Source organism: Amblyraja radiata, chromosome 2 (assembly GCF_010909765.2).
Source record: "Amblyraja radiata isolate CabotCenter1 chromosome 2, sAmbRad1.1.pri, whole genome shotgun sequence".
Lineage (NCBI taxonomy): Eukaryota > Metazoa > Chordata > Chondrichthyes > Rajiformes > Rajidae > Amblyraja > Amblyraja radiata.
Window position 1 is genome coordinate 2,676,849 of NC_045957.1, and position 17,833 is coordinate 2,694,681.

The 17,833-nt window shown below is 52.3% G+C and overlaps 1 protein-coding gene across 1 annotated transcript in view; it reads right to left on the bottom strand.

Moving 5' to 3' along the window:
* Positions 1-1,109: 1,109 nt before the first annotated feature.
* Positions 1,110-17,833, bottom strand: part of mapk15 (mitogen-activated protein kinase 15) — a 44,502-nt gene continuing 27,778 nt past the window's right edge. The window contains exons 8-14 of the mRNA XM_033040650.1: positions 16,022-16,079; positions 15,803-15,940; positions 13,509-13,614; positions 12,904-13,180; positions 5,551-5,699; positions 4,202-4,354; positions 1,110-1,326 (exon numbers count right to left, since the gene is read on the bottom strand). Of these exons, the coding sequence (XP_032896541.1) occupies positions 1,141-1,326; positions 4,202-4,354; positions 5,551-5,699; positions 12,904-13,180; positions 13,509-13,614; positions 15,803-15,940; positions 16,022-16,079 (1,067 nt within the window). The 3' untranslated portion in view covers positions 1,110-1,140. The remainder of the gene's footprint in view (positions 1,327-4,201; positions 4,355-5,550; positions 5,700-12,903; positions 13,181-13,508; positions 13,615-15,802; positions 15,941-16,021; positions 16,080-17,833) is intronic.

Genomic DNA, 17,833 nt, shown 5'->3' on the forward strand with positions numbered 1-17,833 from the left:
GTACAGCAGGCAGTGAAGAAAGCGAATGGCATGTTGGCCTTCATAACAAGAGGAGTTGAGTATAGGAGCAGAGGTCCTTCTGCAGTTGTACAGGGCCCTAGTGAGACCACACCTGGAGTATTGGGTGCCGTTTTGGTCTCAACAATTGAGGAAGGACATTCTTGTTATTGATGGAGTGCAGCGTAGGTTCACAAGGTTAATTCCCAGGATGACTCTGGAATTACGAAGGATGAGGGGATCTTATTGAAATATATAAGATTATTCAGGGTTTGGATGCTAGAGGCAGGAAGTCATGATGCAGCTTTAAGGGACTTTGGTTAAGCCACGTTTGGTGCATTGTATGTAGTTCTGGTCGCTTCAATACAGGAAGGACGTGAGGCTTTGGACAGAAGATTCACCAGAATGACCTGGAGTAGAGGGTTGGACACACTTGCACTGACCAGGGAGAGGTTGGACACACTTGCACTGATTTCACTGGAATGCCACAGATTGAGGAGATGGGGGTGGTCAATTCAGACACTGTCAATCTTGTTGTAAAAACTTTAATTATAAACCTCTGGTCCCAGCATTTACAGAACTACATCCCCACCCCTCACCTCACACACGTCACCAACATCAGCAGGGTACCCCCTGTCCACATCCCCCCCCCCCCCCCACCCACTGGGAGTCAAGGATGATCATCACCAACATGCCCCCCTCTCCAGCACCTTCAGCCCTGTCTCCGGTAACCCATTCTCCTGTCCCTCCACTCAGCACGTCCGGTCCCCTGCCTGTGGAACATTAGTCCAGTGGTCCACCTGTCCTGCCACCGACTGCCCTCACTCTGCCCCCTCATTCCACTGCCCCCTCTCTGCCCCCTCTCAACGCCCACTCTGCCCCCTCTATCCCACTCTGCCCCCTCTCACCGCCCACTCTGCCCCCTCTATTCCACTCTGCCCCCTCTCACCGCCCCTCCCTGCCCCCACTCTGCCTCCTCTATCCCACTCTGCCCCCTCTCAACGCCCACTCTGCCCCCTCTATCCCACTCTGCCCCCTCTCTGCCCCCTCTATCCCACTCTGTCCCCTCTCTCCCACTCTGCCCCCTCTCACCGCCCCTCGCTGCCCCCACTCTGCCCCCCTCTCTGCCCCCCTCTCTGCCCCCTAGGGCTTGTGCTGCTTGTGGAGTGTGCGGAGGTTGTCCAGGCCGCTCTGACTGATCACTCCGTAGGTCTGCGAGTAGCTGCCCCAGGCAGCTTTCGGGTTGCCCGCTGCCCCCATGTTTGACGTGGTCTGGAACATCTTCCTCACCGGACGGTTGTCTCGGCTCTGTGACTGCGGCCTCGGGTTCTGCCAAACACACAGCACATCCCCATTCAGATCCGAGCCGTTGCCTCTGACCTCCCTGCTATAACCCCCCCCCCGCTCTACCCCCCCCCTGCTCTAACCCCCCCTGCTCTAACCCTCCCCGCTCTAACCCCCCCCGCTCTAACCCCCCCCGCTCTAACCCCCCCCGCTCTAACCCCCCCCGCTCTAACCCCCCCCGCTATATAACCCCCCCCTGCTTTAACCCCCCGCCCGCTCTAATCCCCCCCCGCTATATAACCCCCCCGCTCTAACCCCCCCCCCCCGCTTTAACCCCCCGCCCGCTCTAATCCCCCCCCCCCCCCCCGCTCTAACCCCCCCCCCGGTCTAACCCCCCGCCCGCTCTAAACCCCCCCCCCTGCTCTAACCCCCCCTGCTCTTACCCATATCTTCTCTCATTCCCACATGCCCACCCAGAGCAGCCACTGCCTTCACCACAACCCCTGGCGCCGTGTTCTAGGCAGCAACACTCTTTGTGCCCCGCACATCTTCAGTAAACTTGCCCCTCTCTCACCTCAATGCTTTGCCCTCTAGTCTTTGACATTTCCACCCTGGGAAAGAGGTTCTGACTGCCTACACTATCTATGTCTCTCATGATTCTATACACTTCTATCAGCTTTACCCTCAAACTACGAGGTTCCAGAGAAAACAATCCAAGTCTGCCCAACCTCCTTGTAGCTAATACCCTCTAAACTACACACACCACTCCAAATGCAGCTTGACCTACAATGCTGAAAGATGCCTTGCTCACCCTCATACCTGTGCCACATGCTTCTTCAACATATCACTTCCTCTTTGCTAGTGTAGGAAGGACTACAGATGCTCGTTTAAAGGAAAGATAGAGACAAAATACTGCAGTACCGGGTTGGGGCAGAGGAAGGGGAGAGGGGAGAGGGGAGAGGGGAGAGGGGAGAGGGGAGAGGGGAGAGGGGAGAGGGAGAGGGAGAGAGGAGAGGGGAGAGGGGAGAGGGAGAGGGGAGAGGAGAGAGGAGAGAGGAGAGAGAGAGGGAGAGAGGGAGAGGGAGAGGGAGAGGGAGAGGGAGAGGGAGAGGGAGAGGGAGAGGGAGAGAGAGAGAGATAAAAAGTAACGATGATGAAGGAAATGTGGAGCCCACAATGGTCGATTGTTGGCTGTGGGCTAGGTGATCATTAATGAGTCGAGTATGACGACTAGGGTGGGGGAGGGATGGAGAGAGAGAGAGAGAGAGTGGATGCAAGGGTTACTTCAAGTTGGAGAAATCAATATTGTTATCTGCCTCTTGCCCTACCCTCTATCTCCCACCACCCGTTTGCCAACAGATCCCATGAGCACCAACTCTCTGGAGCTGTGTACAATGTCACTGTTGCAAAAGCATTGCTGCACTCCACGTAAACCACATATTGTGCCTTGCCTTAAACTTCCCAATTTACCTCAAACCGTGTGATCATATTTGTTAGCAGAACCTTCCCTGCTCCTGAGGGGCCGTGCTCCACCCAATGCGTATCAACCTTCAGCACCTCCCTATAACCAGGACACCCAGCCAAATAAACACTCCTGATCTTTCACCCAGCTTTGTGCAGCAGCCAGTGAGGCGGGCACCATCTCCACACGTACAAACACGTACCCAAACACCTGCACAAACACGTACCCAAACACCTGCACAAACACGTACCCAAACACCTGCACAAACACGTACTCAAACACGTACTCAAACACGTACACAAACACGTACTCAAACACGTACACAAACACGTACACAGACACGTACACAAACACGTACACAAACACGTACCCAAACACCTGCACAAACACGTACTCAAACACGTACACAAACACGTACACAAACACGTACACAAACACGTACTCAAACACGTACACAAACACGTACACAAACACGTACACAAACACGTACACAAACACGTACTCAAACACGTACACAAACACGTACACAAACACGTACTCAAACACGTACTCAAACACGTACACAAACACGTACACAAACACGTACACAAACACGTACACAAACACGTACACAAACACCTGCACAAACACGTACTCAAACACGTACACAAACACGTACACACACCCGTACCCACACACACACCCGTACCCACACACCCACACACCCCCCCGTACCCACACCCACACACACACCCGTACCCACACACACCCACACACACACCCCCGTACCCACACACACCCACACACACCCACACACACCCCCGCACCCACACACACACCCACACACCCCCGTACCCACACACCCCCGTACCCACACACACCCACACACACCCACACACACCCCCGTACCCACACACACACCCACACACCCCCGTACCCAACCACCCCACACACACCCCCGTACCACACACACACCAAACCCACACCCGTACCCCCACACACCCCCGTACCCACACACACCCCCGTACCCACACCCCCGTACCCACACACACCCCCGTACCCACACACACCCCCGTACCCACACACCCACACCCACACACCCCCGTACCCACACCCACCCCCGTACCCACACACCCACACACACCCCCGTACCCACACCCACCCCCGTACCCACACACACACCCACACACACCCCCGTACCCACACACACCCCCGTACCCACACACACACACCCCCGTACCCACACACACCCCCGTACCCACACACACCCCCGTACCCACACACACACCCACACACCCCCGTACCCACACACACACCCACACACACCCCCGTACCCACACACACCCCCGTACCCACACACACACCCACACACACCCACACTCACCCGTGTATCCCGATGCCCACTCACCACAGCAGTGAATGCCCACTCGTGCCCCCATGCCCCCCATGCCCCACGTGTGATCTCCCCCACACACTCACCAGCAAGGCACAGTTGACGGCTATTCCCATTCCCTGCTGCGTGGTCTCCTTCCTTGCGGGGGGGTTGAAGAGCGGTGCTCGATGGGGGTGGGATAGAGACCGAGCCCTGGGGGCACCGGCCCTACCTCCCTCTAACTCAGGCTGAAACGGGGCCTGTGGTGTAGAAGCAGAAGCAGCACTGGCAACATGGTCCCTCGCACCACCACAGCAGGGGAGGTGGGGCGCGTGGAAGGGGTGGGGGTTGGGGGAGTTTGCGGAGGGGAGGGGAGAATGTTTACATGTGATCCACAACAACACACAATCAATCTTGAAATTAATAAGTGTTAATCTACAGAGGGGAGGGTTGGGTTGGGGAGGGGAAGTTTGGGGAGGGGGGGGGAAGTTTGGGGAGGGGTGGGGAAGTTTGGGGAGGGGTGGGGAAGTTTGGGGAGGGGTGGGGATGGGAGGGATGGGGAAATAGTGGTGGGGAAGTTTGGGTGGGAAGGGGAGGGTTGGGTTGGAAAGGGGAAGTTTGGGGATGGGTGGGGAAGTTTGGGGAGGGGTGGGGAAGTTTGGGGATGGGTGGGGAAGTTTGGGGAGGGGTGGGGAAGTTTGGGGAGGGGAGGGGAAGTTTGGGGAGGGGTGGGGAAGTTTGGGGAGGGGTGGGGAAGTTTGGGGAGGGGAGGGGAAGTTTGGGGAGGGGTGGGGAAGTTTGGGGAGGGGTGGGGAAGTTTGGGGAGGGGTGGGGAAGTTTGGGGAGGGGAGGGGAAGTTTGGGGAGGGGTGGGGAAGTTTGGGGATGGGTGGGGAAGTTTGGGGAGGGGAGGGGAAGTTTGGGGAGGGGAGGGGAAGTTTGGGGAGGGGTGGGGAAGTTTGGGGAGGGGTGGGGAAGTTTGGGGAGGGGAGGGGAAGTTTGGGGAGGGGTGGGGAGGTTTGGGGAGGGGTGGGGAAGTTTGGGGAGGGGTGGGGAAGTTTGGGGAAGTTTGGGGAGGGGAAGTTTGGGGAGGGGTGGGGAAGTTTGGGGAAGTTTGGGGAAGCTTGGGAGGGGTGGGGAAGTTTGGGGAAGTTTGGGGAAGTTTGGGGAGGGGTGGGGAAGTTTGGGGAAGTTTGGGGAGGGGAAGTTTGGGGAGGGGTGGGGAAGTTTGGGGAAGTTTGGGGAAGCTTGGGGAGGGGTGGGGAAGTTTGGGGAAGTTTGGGGAGGGGAGGGGAAGTTTGGGGAGGGGTGGGGAAGTTTGGGGAGGGGTGGGGAAGTTTGGGGAGGGGAGGGGAAGTTTGGGGAGGGGTGGGGAAGTTTGGGGAAGTTTGGGGAAGTTTGGGGAGGGGTGGGGAAGTTTGGGGAAGTTTGGGGAGGGGTGGGGTGCTGACACTCACGGCCTTGCTGTGTTGTCTGTCCTGAGGCTGTTGCTGTGTTGTGCAGAGTTCGTGCCCTCCCTGCACATGGCCTGCCCTGCCCACTGGCGATGCCCAGTGATGGTGGGTGGTGCCGTGACACTGGGCGTGTTTCCTTCCAAACACCTCGTCTGCAGAGAGAGGGGGCAGGAGGGTGAGCACACGGTAGGTCCATGGCAAGGCCACTCAGCCCCTTCACCCAGCTCAACCCCAGACTGCTGTGGCAGCTTAGATCCCATGGGCTAGCTCACTGCATACACAAATGACCTCATGATAGGAAGCAGAGGGTGGTGGTGGTAGGCCATAGTCCCTAACTGGCGTGGTGGCAAATGAGGCCAACAATGAGGCAGTAATCATATTGAGAAACTGTTTAAACTGCAAGGAGTAGCTAACTGGAGCAGAGACAAACACCGACTGCTGTAAACTAGACAGGGTCTAAAGAAGGGACCTATCCATGTTCTCCACAGATGCTGCCTGACCCGCTGAGTTACTCCAGCACTCTGTATCTATCTTTGTTCCTATTGTAAACTAGGTTGTGGGTAATAAACCTGATGATGAGATATGAAGGGACATTTCAAGTTAGCTATAAACAGGACAGAGGAAGGCAGGGTCCCAACTGTCAGTACTGACAGGCAATAGCAACACAGATCAAACAAAGATCAAAGACTACAAACATACTGTAGGAGCTCAAAGGTGCATGCTTTTGTTTTAGTTTAGAAATACAGAATATAAATAGGCCCTTTGTCCCACAGAGTACACAATGATCATCATTCACACTAGTTCAATGTAATCTCCACTCTCTACACACTGGGAGCAATTTACAGAATTAACCTACAAACCCACACGTCTTTGGGACATGGGAGAAAACTGAATAACCCTGGGGAAACCCACATGGTCACAGGGAGAACGTGCAAACTCTGCACAGACAGCAACTGATGTCAGGATAGAAGCCGGGTCTCTGGGGCTGTGAGGCAGCAACTCCACCAGCTGTACCAGTGTATAAACAGCTGTAAGTGTGGTGTGCAATTGCCCTGCTCTGGGAAGCTAGAAAGAGGGCACGCAGAGAGTGGTGGGTATGTGGAAGGAGCTGCAGAGTTGGGCTGAAGGGCCTGGGTGCGTGCTGTCTAACTCTGTGACAGTGCTGCCACCTTCTGGGATCCAGGACATGTACACAAGGCCCCTCTCTCCTCCTGAAGGCCTTACCATTCACAACGTGTATCACCTCACACATCCTCATTGCACTCCTGTCCCTATCTTACCAACCCATCAATTCCATCCAATATATATTAATGATCTGGATGAGGGAATTGAAGGCAATATCTCCAAGTTTGCGGATGACACTAAGCTGGGGGGCAGTGTTAGCTGTGAGGAGGATGCTAGGAGACTGCAAGGTGACTTGGATAGGCTGGGTGAGTGGGCAAATGTTTGGCAGATGCAGTATAATGTGGATAAATGTGAGGTTATCCATTTTGGTGGCAAAAACAGGAAAGCAGACTATTATCTAAATCAGTGGTTCTCAAATGGGGGTACGCGTGCCCCTGGGGGTACGTGAAGGCACTCCAGGGGGTACGTGAGATTTTAAAATATAGGCCTACATATATGTAGGCCTATATTTTTGCGCTGGTTAGGGGGTACTTGGCTGAAAAAATATTTCACATGGGGTACATCACTGAAAAAAGGTTGAGAACCACTGATCTAAATGGTGGCCGATTAGGAAAAGGGGAGATGCAATGAGACCTGGGTGTCATGGTACACCAGTCATTGAAAGTAGGCATGCAGGTGCAGCAGGCAGTGAAGAAAGCGAATGGTATGTTAGCTTTCATAGCAAAAGGATTTGAGTATAGGAGCAGGGAGGTTCTACTGCAGTTGTACAGGGTCTTGGTGAGACCACACCTGGAGTATTGCGTACAGTTTTGGTCTCCAAATCTGAGGAAGGACATTATTGCCATAGAGGGAGTGCAGAGAAGGTTCACCAGACTGATTCCTGGGATGTCAGGACTGTCTTATGAAGAAAGACTGGATAGACTTGGTTTATACTCTCTAGAATTTAGGAGATTGAGAGGGGATCTTATAGAAACTTACAAAATTCTTAAGGGGTTGGACAGGCTAGATGCAGGAAGATTGTTCTCGATGTTGGGGAAGTCCAGGACAAGGGGTCACAGCTTAAGGATAAGGGGGAAATCCTTTAAAACCGAGATGAGAAAAACTTTATTCACACAGAGAGTGGTGAATCTCTGGAACTCTCTGCCACAGAGGGTAGTTGAGGCCAGTTCATTGGCTATATTTAAGAGGGAGTTAGATGTGGCCCTTGTGGCTAAGGGGATCAGGGGGTATGGAGAGAAGGCAGGTACGGGATACTGAGTTGGATGATCAGCCATGATCATATTGAATGGCGGTGCAGGCTCGAAGGGCCGAATGGCCTACTCCTGCACCTAATTTCTATGTTTCTATCCTGTAGCCTGACCAACATGCCCCATTTACACCACCCCCTGCCTTCGTTTGGCCCATTTGCCTCAAACCTTACCTATCCATGTACCTGTGCAAATGTATTTTAAACATTGTGATAGTATCTGCTTCAACTACCTCCTCTGGCAGCTTGTTCCATACACCCATCACCCCTTGTGTAAAAAAGGTTCCTCTTAAATCTTTCCCCCCTCCTCACCTTAAAGCCATGCCCCCTGATTCTTGAGTCTCCTTCTCTACATTCACCATATTTATTCCTCTCATGATCTTATACACCACTATAAGATCACCCCTCATCCTGTTCAATCTCTCGTTAGAGCTCAGCCCCCTCGAACCCTGGCAACTTGCTGGTTGATGTCACTGTTCTGTTTTATGTACATTTGACAATTAAACACCCATAACTCTTGATTCCACACTATTAACAACTGCAATATCGAACAGTACAGCACAGGAACAGGCTCTTCAAACACGACCAGAAACGTCACCCATTCCTTCTCTCCAGAGATGCTGCCTGTCCCACCGAGTTACTCCAGCTTTTTGTGTCTACCTTCGGTTTAAACCAGCATCTGCAGGTCCTTCTTACGCAATGTTTAACATGATGTCAAGACCTTTCCTTATCTGCCTGCACGTGATCCACGGCCCTCCAATCCCATGTGCCTATACAAACAGGGCCGGCCATAAGCCGATTGGACCGATTGCTCCCAATTGGGCCCCGTGCCTAAGGGGGGGGGCTCCGCACTAATGTTCCGTATTTCATACGGAAATACTAATTCGCTTTGTTAAATAAAGATTTTTTTTTTAATATTCGCCATCCGGATTTCTTTTTAAAGCGACACGGATAACAACCACTGCACCGCCATCAGACACAAACGATTTGTTTACTACTACAGCACTTGTTAACAGCCAGTAGTTAACAAGTAGTTATACAATGTGTCATCAATGCATCGATCAAGTATTTGAACAAGTATTAATGACGCCGCGTTCTTTGAATAAAATTCACGCGGCATCATTAATACTTGTTCACAACACAATTACATTTACTGAGGAATGTAGATCGATGCATTGATGACATATTGAGAATTTCTTAAAACTCACCATCATGATTGACCGCGAGAAGGGGCTTCTTCTTGGTGTGCAGGTAGTCATTCACCTACCGATCCACGTTGTGTCTCTCTGTCTTTCGCTCTCTCTCTCCCTCTCTTTCTCTCTCGCGCTCTCTCTCTCCCGCTCCCCATCTCGTCTCTCTCTAGTTCTCTCACTCCCTCTCTATCACCCTGTCGCCTCGGCATTCCCGGAATCATTGACGTTTTGCGGTAGACAAAAATGCTGGAGAAACTCAGAGGGTGAGGCAGCCGCCTGGCCCGCTGAGTTCTTCCAGCACTCTGTGTTTTTTGTTTGGCTCTGAAGTTGAAGGTGGCTCAGCAGGACGGGCAGCGGCTCTGGAGAGAGGGTTGCGTTTCTTCAGACAATCACAAGTACTCTCACCGACGAGAGTTCAGTTCAGTCTGATGAAGGGTCTTCTCTCCAGAGTCGCTGCGCTGCGCTGCCTGTCCTGCTGAGTTACTCCAGCTTTATGTCTATCTTCAATTTCAGAGAACTACAATTTCTCACAGGGGGCTTATAACGTCTACCCCCTTCCTTCCCAACCTCAGCCTCATGGACCTTAGCGTACCCCTAGTTCCTAAAACCCATTTCCATCACTGACCATGTTTCACTTATAATGCAGAGACCAGGCTTGAAGTGATTCTGTGAAACAAAAAGATAAAGAACTGGTTTCAGTCCAACAGCAGCCTGAAGCACTTCAGCCTCTTAGCCCTGTGACCAGCTGTTTCAAGTTTTGTACTGCTGTTGGACTGAAACCAGCTCTTTATCTTTTTGTTTCACCCCCCGTCCGTCCACATTCATCTCCCTCTCCCCCACCTTCCTCCCATGGTGCCTGCTGCTTTGATGGCAGGCACACCATCACGTTTACATTGCCAGTTAACCACTGATTTATTATCAAGTGGTCAGTGCTAAGTCTGCCTTCTTTAAAAACTGGTATCATTGCCAAAAGTGACCTGCTTCGTGGAAATGGGCATTTGTAAAATTAAACCTCAGTGTCCTCTGATCTACGTGTTACTGTATTGTTCAATATTCTTGCTAATTGTCGTATTAGCATTTCAATGCTGCGTGTGCTTCAGCTTGGGCCAGCCATTAGTTAGATCACAGCGGAACATAGTATTAAATCACAAGCGACTGCAGATGCTGCAGATCTTGAACAAAAAAACAAACTGCTGGAGGAATATTGAGTCACACCATTTAGTGAAGCCACCTAACAAAGGGTTGCTCTTTGGAGGCGAATAGTCACTTTCTGACTAACTGCTGACTCTTTTTAACTTGGCGCAGAGTCCAATGATTACCCGTTTTCTATTGCACAAAAGCATGAGTGAAGAGTCATGTGTACCCACAACAGAACAAGGAAATTCTTATTTGCTGGCAGCATAAAGACGTGTAAACACAATACTCATAGATTGTATGAGAAATGACTAAATTCAACAGCTTAACCCTAATACTAGTGCAAAAAAGATCAGGGTGCACTATCAAATCTTATCAATCGCTTGCTCATCACATGACTGCGTCCAACTGCTCTCTGGTTCGTTGATCGTATTGCTAGATATGAACTGTTTTGGGAGAGAAAAATGCTCACGGCAGACCAAACGTGTTAAACAGAAATTGGTCAGATACTGAGCTTTACACAGTGAGATATCATGTGAAATAATCACTGAATTTTATTTTAAATGAATGTACCTGCATGTTATACTGTTTAGTTTGTAGATACAGCCGGATAGTCCACTGAATTCGCACCGACCAGTGATTTTTGTTTTCCTATTTGTCCATTTCTTTGTGCCTGATTATTTGGCGGCCAATCAATCGCTGTCTCTAAGGGGGTTGCGTCCAATCACCAACCAGCTTGCCTTAAAATCCCCGTCCAATCAACTAATAGGTCTCCTCCCGTCTAATCAGCCGCTGTCTCCAAGGGCATTGTGTCCAATCACATAATGCAGTTTAATGGTAATTAGCTGCTACGGTAAAGGTTGGAAGCCAGCGGAGATACTGACAGTCAAACGGGAGCAGGAGAGATTCACACAGTGTTTAATCCATAGCACCTTAGTGTACTATTTCATATATATACTAAATAATTGGGCTGAAGACCTTGGCTGGGAATCTGGGGCTCACCAAAATTGTTCCCAATTGGGCCCCGCACCCCCTAAGGCTGGCCATGTATACAAAAGCCACCTAAATGCCACTAGCGTATCTGCCTCCACCACCACCCCTGCACCACAGTCTACGCACTCACTTGCCTCTGTGTACATCTCCTTTCACTTTCCCCCTTAAATACACAGATCATGAATGTATCCATGTGGTGCATCACTGGTCACAACAGCCCTCCATGCCACCCTCTGCCTCCCACTACCGAGCCAGGTCTGGATCCATTTTGCCACTTGACCCCTTGTCGAAGGCCTTCCTCAATTCCACACATTGTCCACGTTGTGCCCCTGATTGTGTGGACTGTGACCTTCTCTCTCCCCACTGTGTGCTTCCTGCTTTGATTTCCTGTGCCATTACATCCCTCCCTCCTGCCCATTATGACCCACACCAATCAAGCTGTGCCGAATGCCAGCCAGATTCTTGCTTTCCCCAACACCACCGCTCAGAGACATTTGATCTTTAGGACACCAAAAATTAGAGACCAGCAGCAACTTGGACATTTAGTATTTTGGGGATTTTATAATATTAAATCCAGTGGGTAATGGTCATCATGATATAGACCTGTTCTTGAAATATTATTACTCCCAGAGCTGCAGAGCTTGGATTTTATCATAGATGGATCAGACAGTCAGAATCTTTTCCCCAGGGTGGAAGTGTCAAAGACTAGAAGACACAGCCTTAAGGTGAGAGGGCAAATGTTTAGAGAAGCATTTAGATTCACGGACACTTTCATCCCAGCTGTTATCAGGCAACTGAACCATCCTGCGATCAACTGGAGATCTATCCTTAAGCGCCTTGAGTATTAGAAAGGCGCTATATAAATCCCATCCATTATTATTATTATTATCCTGAACTACTACCTACTTCATTGGTGACCCTCGGACTATCTTTGATTGGACTTTACTGGACTTTATCTTGTACTAAACATTAATCACATTGAGTTTATTGTCACGTAGCGAGGTACAGTGAGTAGCTTTTGTTGCGTGCTATCCAGTCAGCAGAAAGACAATACATGATTACAATCGAGCCATTTACAGTGTACAGATGCAGGATAAGGTAATAACATTTAGTGTAAGGTAACGCCAGCAAAGACCGATCCAGGATAATCCGAGGGTCACCAAAGAGGTAGATAGTAGCTCAGCACTGCTCTCCGGCAGTTATTCCCTTTATCCTGCATCTGTACACTGTGAACTGACTGGATAGCACGCAACAAAAGCTTTTCACTGTCCCTCGGTACACGTCACACTAAACTCAACACAACTTAGAGGGATATGGATCACATGCAGGCAGAGATGAGTTTAACTTGGCGTCATATTGGACACAGACATTGTGGGCTGAAGGGCCTGTTCCTGTGCTGTAGTGGTCTGTGTTCTGTGAATATGTGATGTTTCAAGAACAAGCAGGGGCCTGCACACTAATTACACAGACCATCAGGTAATGATTCCAGATGAAGAAGGGTCTGAAGAAGGGTTTTGGCCCGAAACATTGCCTATTTCCTTCGCTCCATAGATGCTGCTGCACCCGCTGAGTTTCTCCAGCACTTTTGTGTACCTAATGATTCCAGATTACAAGGAGGATGTGCGTGAGGCAGGGGGGGGGGGGGGTTGTGGTACCAGTACTTACTTGGAGGGGCTGCGTACGTTACTGGGCTGTGTGTTATGGGGTTGTAGGTGACGTTTGTCACCATGTCCTCGTGTGCTGCTCCCCTGGTGACATCCACAGCCGGGCTGCAGGGACAGGGCGAGTCCGTCCCCCTGGGCTCCAAGCCCACTTCCGGTTCCACCGGTCCCCGCTCCGGCTCCGGCTCCCGCACTGGCTCCCGCACTGGCTCCGGACCCCGCTCCAGCCCCTTCATCAGCTGCCCCTGCAGGTGGGAGTTTGTCTTCTTCTCCAGTATCATCTGAGGGGGGAGGAAGACATCATCACACACAGGTGACACATTGCTAGCACACCATCCTCTGCCCCACTCCCCTCTCTCCCACTCCCCAACCCCCCCCTCCCCACCCCACCCCCTCCTACTCACCGCCCCCCCCCCCTCCGCCCCCCCTCCTCACCACCCCCCCGCAACTCAACACCCCTCCCTCTGCCCACCCTCCACACGCCCCTACTCACTGCCTCCCCTCCCCCCCCATCCATCCCACCCCCTCTCCACCACATCCCCTCCCACTACCCCTCGCCCCACCCCTCTCCCCACTGTCCCCCTGCCTCTAACCCATCGAGATTCCTACCTGGTACAAGGTGTTGCGATACTCAGCCACAGACAGCTGTGTGTCATCGTCCACGGGCAGGACCACATCATAGCCCAGACTCACCTCCCGACCGGGGCTGTGGAACCTGTACACCACAGTGGTGGTCAGAGGCAGGCACGCGGGCACAGAACCGAGCACACACACGCGCACACACGCAAACACACACAGAACCACACACATGCGCACACACACACACACACACAGAACCACACACGCGCGCACACACACACACACACAGAACCACACACATGCGCACACACACACACACACACAGAACCACACACATGCGCACACACACAGAACCACACACATGCGCACACACACAGAACCACACACATGCGCACACACACACACACACACAAACCACACACGCGCGCACACACATGCGCACCCACACACACACACACACAACCACACATGCGTACCCACACGCACAACCACACACGCACACATACGCACAACCACACATGCGTACCCACACGCACAACCACACATGCGCACACATACGCACAACCACACACACACACAACCACACATGCGCACACACATACGCACAACTACACACACAACCACACACACACAACCACACATGCGCGCACAAACACACACACGCACGCACAACTACACACACAGAACCACACACACAGAACCACGCACAGAACCACACACACATACACACGCACAACCACACACACACATAACCACACACACACACGCACACAGAACACACACACGCAGAACCATACAGACACAAACGCATGCACTCACACATACAGACCCACACGTGCGCACACACACACACAATCACACACGCACGCACACATACACACACACACACGGAACCACACACGCGCGCACATACACACAGAACCACACACACGCACACACACACAACCACACACACACAACCACACACACAACCCCACATGCGCACACACACATGCGCACAACCACACACACAGAACCACACATGCGCACACGCACGCACAACCACACACAGAACCACACATGCGCACACGCACAACACACTCACCGCACGCATACACGCACAGAACCACACATGCACACACGCACAACAACACGCGCACACACGCACAACCACACACATACGCACGCACACAGAACCGCACGCACACAGAACCACACACACGCACACATGCACGCGCACACACACAACCATACAACCACACACACACGCGCGCACTCATGCACACACGCGCACACAACCACACACACACAAGCACACACACGCAACCCCATAAACATGCGCACACACATACACACAAACCACACACACACAACCACGCACACACGCACCCATACACACACACAACCACATACACACACACAAACCACATAACCACACACACACACACACACGCAGAACCACACAGACACACACAAACGCATGCACTCATACAGGCGCGCACACGCACCACTCACGCTCACCGCACGCATACACGCACACAGAACCGCACACGCACAACTCGCGCACACACACCACACATATGCACGCACACAGAACCGAACACGCACACAGAACCGAACACGCACACAGAACCGCACACGCACACACAACCACACACGCACACACAACCACACACGCACACAACCACACACGCACACACGCACGCACACACACACGCACACACTCACACACGCACGCACACACACAACCATACACACACCACATACACACGCGCACACACACGCAACCCCATAAACATGCACACACATGCACACGCACCCACATACACACACACACGCACACAGAACCACACACACACACACACACACACACAAACAGAACCACACAGACTAGCGTTTCTCAACTTTTTTACCCTTGCGAACCCTTGAAATAATTTTCATCTCAGGGGACCCCTTCATAAAAACATTATTATATCTTTATTAATCTTTTTCTTTCTCTTTCATAAACGTAAAGTTCATTAGGCAAGCATAATATGCTTTCTGATAATTGGTTTAAACAAAACAAAACGTAAGTTTTTCTCAGGTTTATTGATAATGCAAAAAAAACTGAAATCAAGCTGCTTGTTCAAAACGGAAGCAAATAAAGGCAAACAGAAGAACTAACCTTGGAGAGGGGGAGAGGTAGAGAGGAGGGGAGAGGGAGAGGGGGGGAGAGGGAGATAGAGGGGGGAGAGGGAGAGGGAGAGGGAGGGGGAGGGGGAGGGGGAGAGAGAAAATAACACATGCTGTGGTAGGGGTGGTGTGGGAGTATTTACCTGCTGAGGTAGAGGTGAGGGTGCATTTACCTGCTGAGGTAGGGGTGTTGAAGTGCCTGCTGGGCAGTGAGCCGATGATCGGGGTTGAAGACGAGTAGCTTGCTCAGGAGATCCAGGGCATCTGGGGGCGTGGTGGTCGGCAGGAGTTGGTCAATGGAGGTCCTGGGCCTGGGAAGGAGAGGTGTAGTCACTGCACTGGGCCAGCTTTATGAACAGCAGCCTCTCACTGCAAGGGGGGTGCTCACTCACCTGGTCAAAATCTTGTGGACTACAGAAGCGCCGTAATCTGAGTTAATGGACTGGATGTCTGTGAAGAGATGGGAGAACAGGTTGAGCACCATGAGGCTGGCAGGGTGAAACATCCTGTCACATCGCCCAGAAGCAGCCACTGGCACCCACTATCTCCCTGCCCGCGAAGCCCACACTACCTCTGACAGCTGGGAGCAGCAGATTTATTTCTAACCAAAAATAGATGTATTCAATTATTTACAATACTATTTACAATACTAAACGATTCAAACAAACCCACCACCATGATACAAGTAAAACAAATATTCTTAAATTCCTTTTTCCCATCCTTATTGTGGATACATTCCACCTGCCGCGGTGCCCAGCGGTCCCAGAAATTCCCCATGGTGCCCGTGGACAGCGTGTAGTCCCTCTGTAAAACCACCCGGGTGCGGACGTGACCCCAGAAATGGGACAGGCAGCCTGCTCGGGCAGAGCCCTCTTCCGCCTGGCGCTGTGACTCGCGGATGGTGTCCGCTTACCTCCTTGTAAGGCAGCGGCCCTGTTGGAAAAAGTGCGTTGCCAGCACGTGCCACCTGGGAGGATGCCCAGAGTACAGATATCTCTGCAGGGTCCTGATGCAGAGAATCGCTAGATGGGTGCCAATGCACACCAGCGACTGACCGCCCTCCTTGATCGGGAGACTCAGGCCCGCTGCAGACACCCAGTGCTTTCCGTTGCCCCAGAAGATGTCCACCAACTTCCTCTGGATGATCCCGGCAAAGGTGGGTGATGGGACCAGGGTGGTCAACCGGTACCACAGCATGGAGGCCACGAGTTGGTTAATGACCAACACCCTGCCCCGGTAGGGAAGCTCTCTGAGGAGACCCGCCCAGCGCCCCAGCCGGGTGACCACTTTCTCCGGGGCCATCGTTACACACCTGCCCGCCTTTACACTCCCGCCTGTCGTTACACACCTGCCTGACATTACCTTCCTGCCTGACGTTACACACCTGTCCGACATTACATTCCTGCCTGCCATTACACACCTGCCCAATGTAACACACCTGCCGGACGTCACACACCTGCCGGACGTCACACACCTGCCGGACGTCACACACCTGCCGGACGTCACACACCTGCCGGACGTCACACACCTGCCTAACATTACACACTACCAAACATTATACACTGCCCAACATTACACACCTGCCTGACATTACACACCTGCCTGACGTTACACACCTGCCTGACGTCACACTCCTGCCTGCTATTACACACCTGCCCGACGTTACACACCTGCCTGCCATTACACATCTGCCTGACGTCACACTCCTGCCTGCTATTACACACCTGCCTGACGTCACACACCTGCCTAACGTCACACACCTGCCTGACGTCACACTCCTGACCGCCGGCACACACCTGCCCAACGTCACACCTGCTCGACGTTACACACCTGCCCAACATTACACACTTGCCAGCCAATACACACCTGCCTGCCGTTACACACCTGCCCAACATTACACACCTGCCAACCATTACACACCTGCCAACCATTACACACCTGCCAACCATTACACACCTGCCCAACATTACACACCTGCCAACCATTACACACCTGCCAACCATTACACACCTGCCCAACATTACACACCTGCCAACCATTACACACCTGCCAACCATTACACACCTGCCCAACATTACACACTGGCATGCCATTACACACCTGCCCGACATTACACACCAGCATGCCATTACACACCTGCCCAACGTCACACCTGCCCGACGTCACACACCTGCCCGACGTTACACACCTGCCCAACATTACAC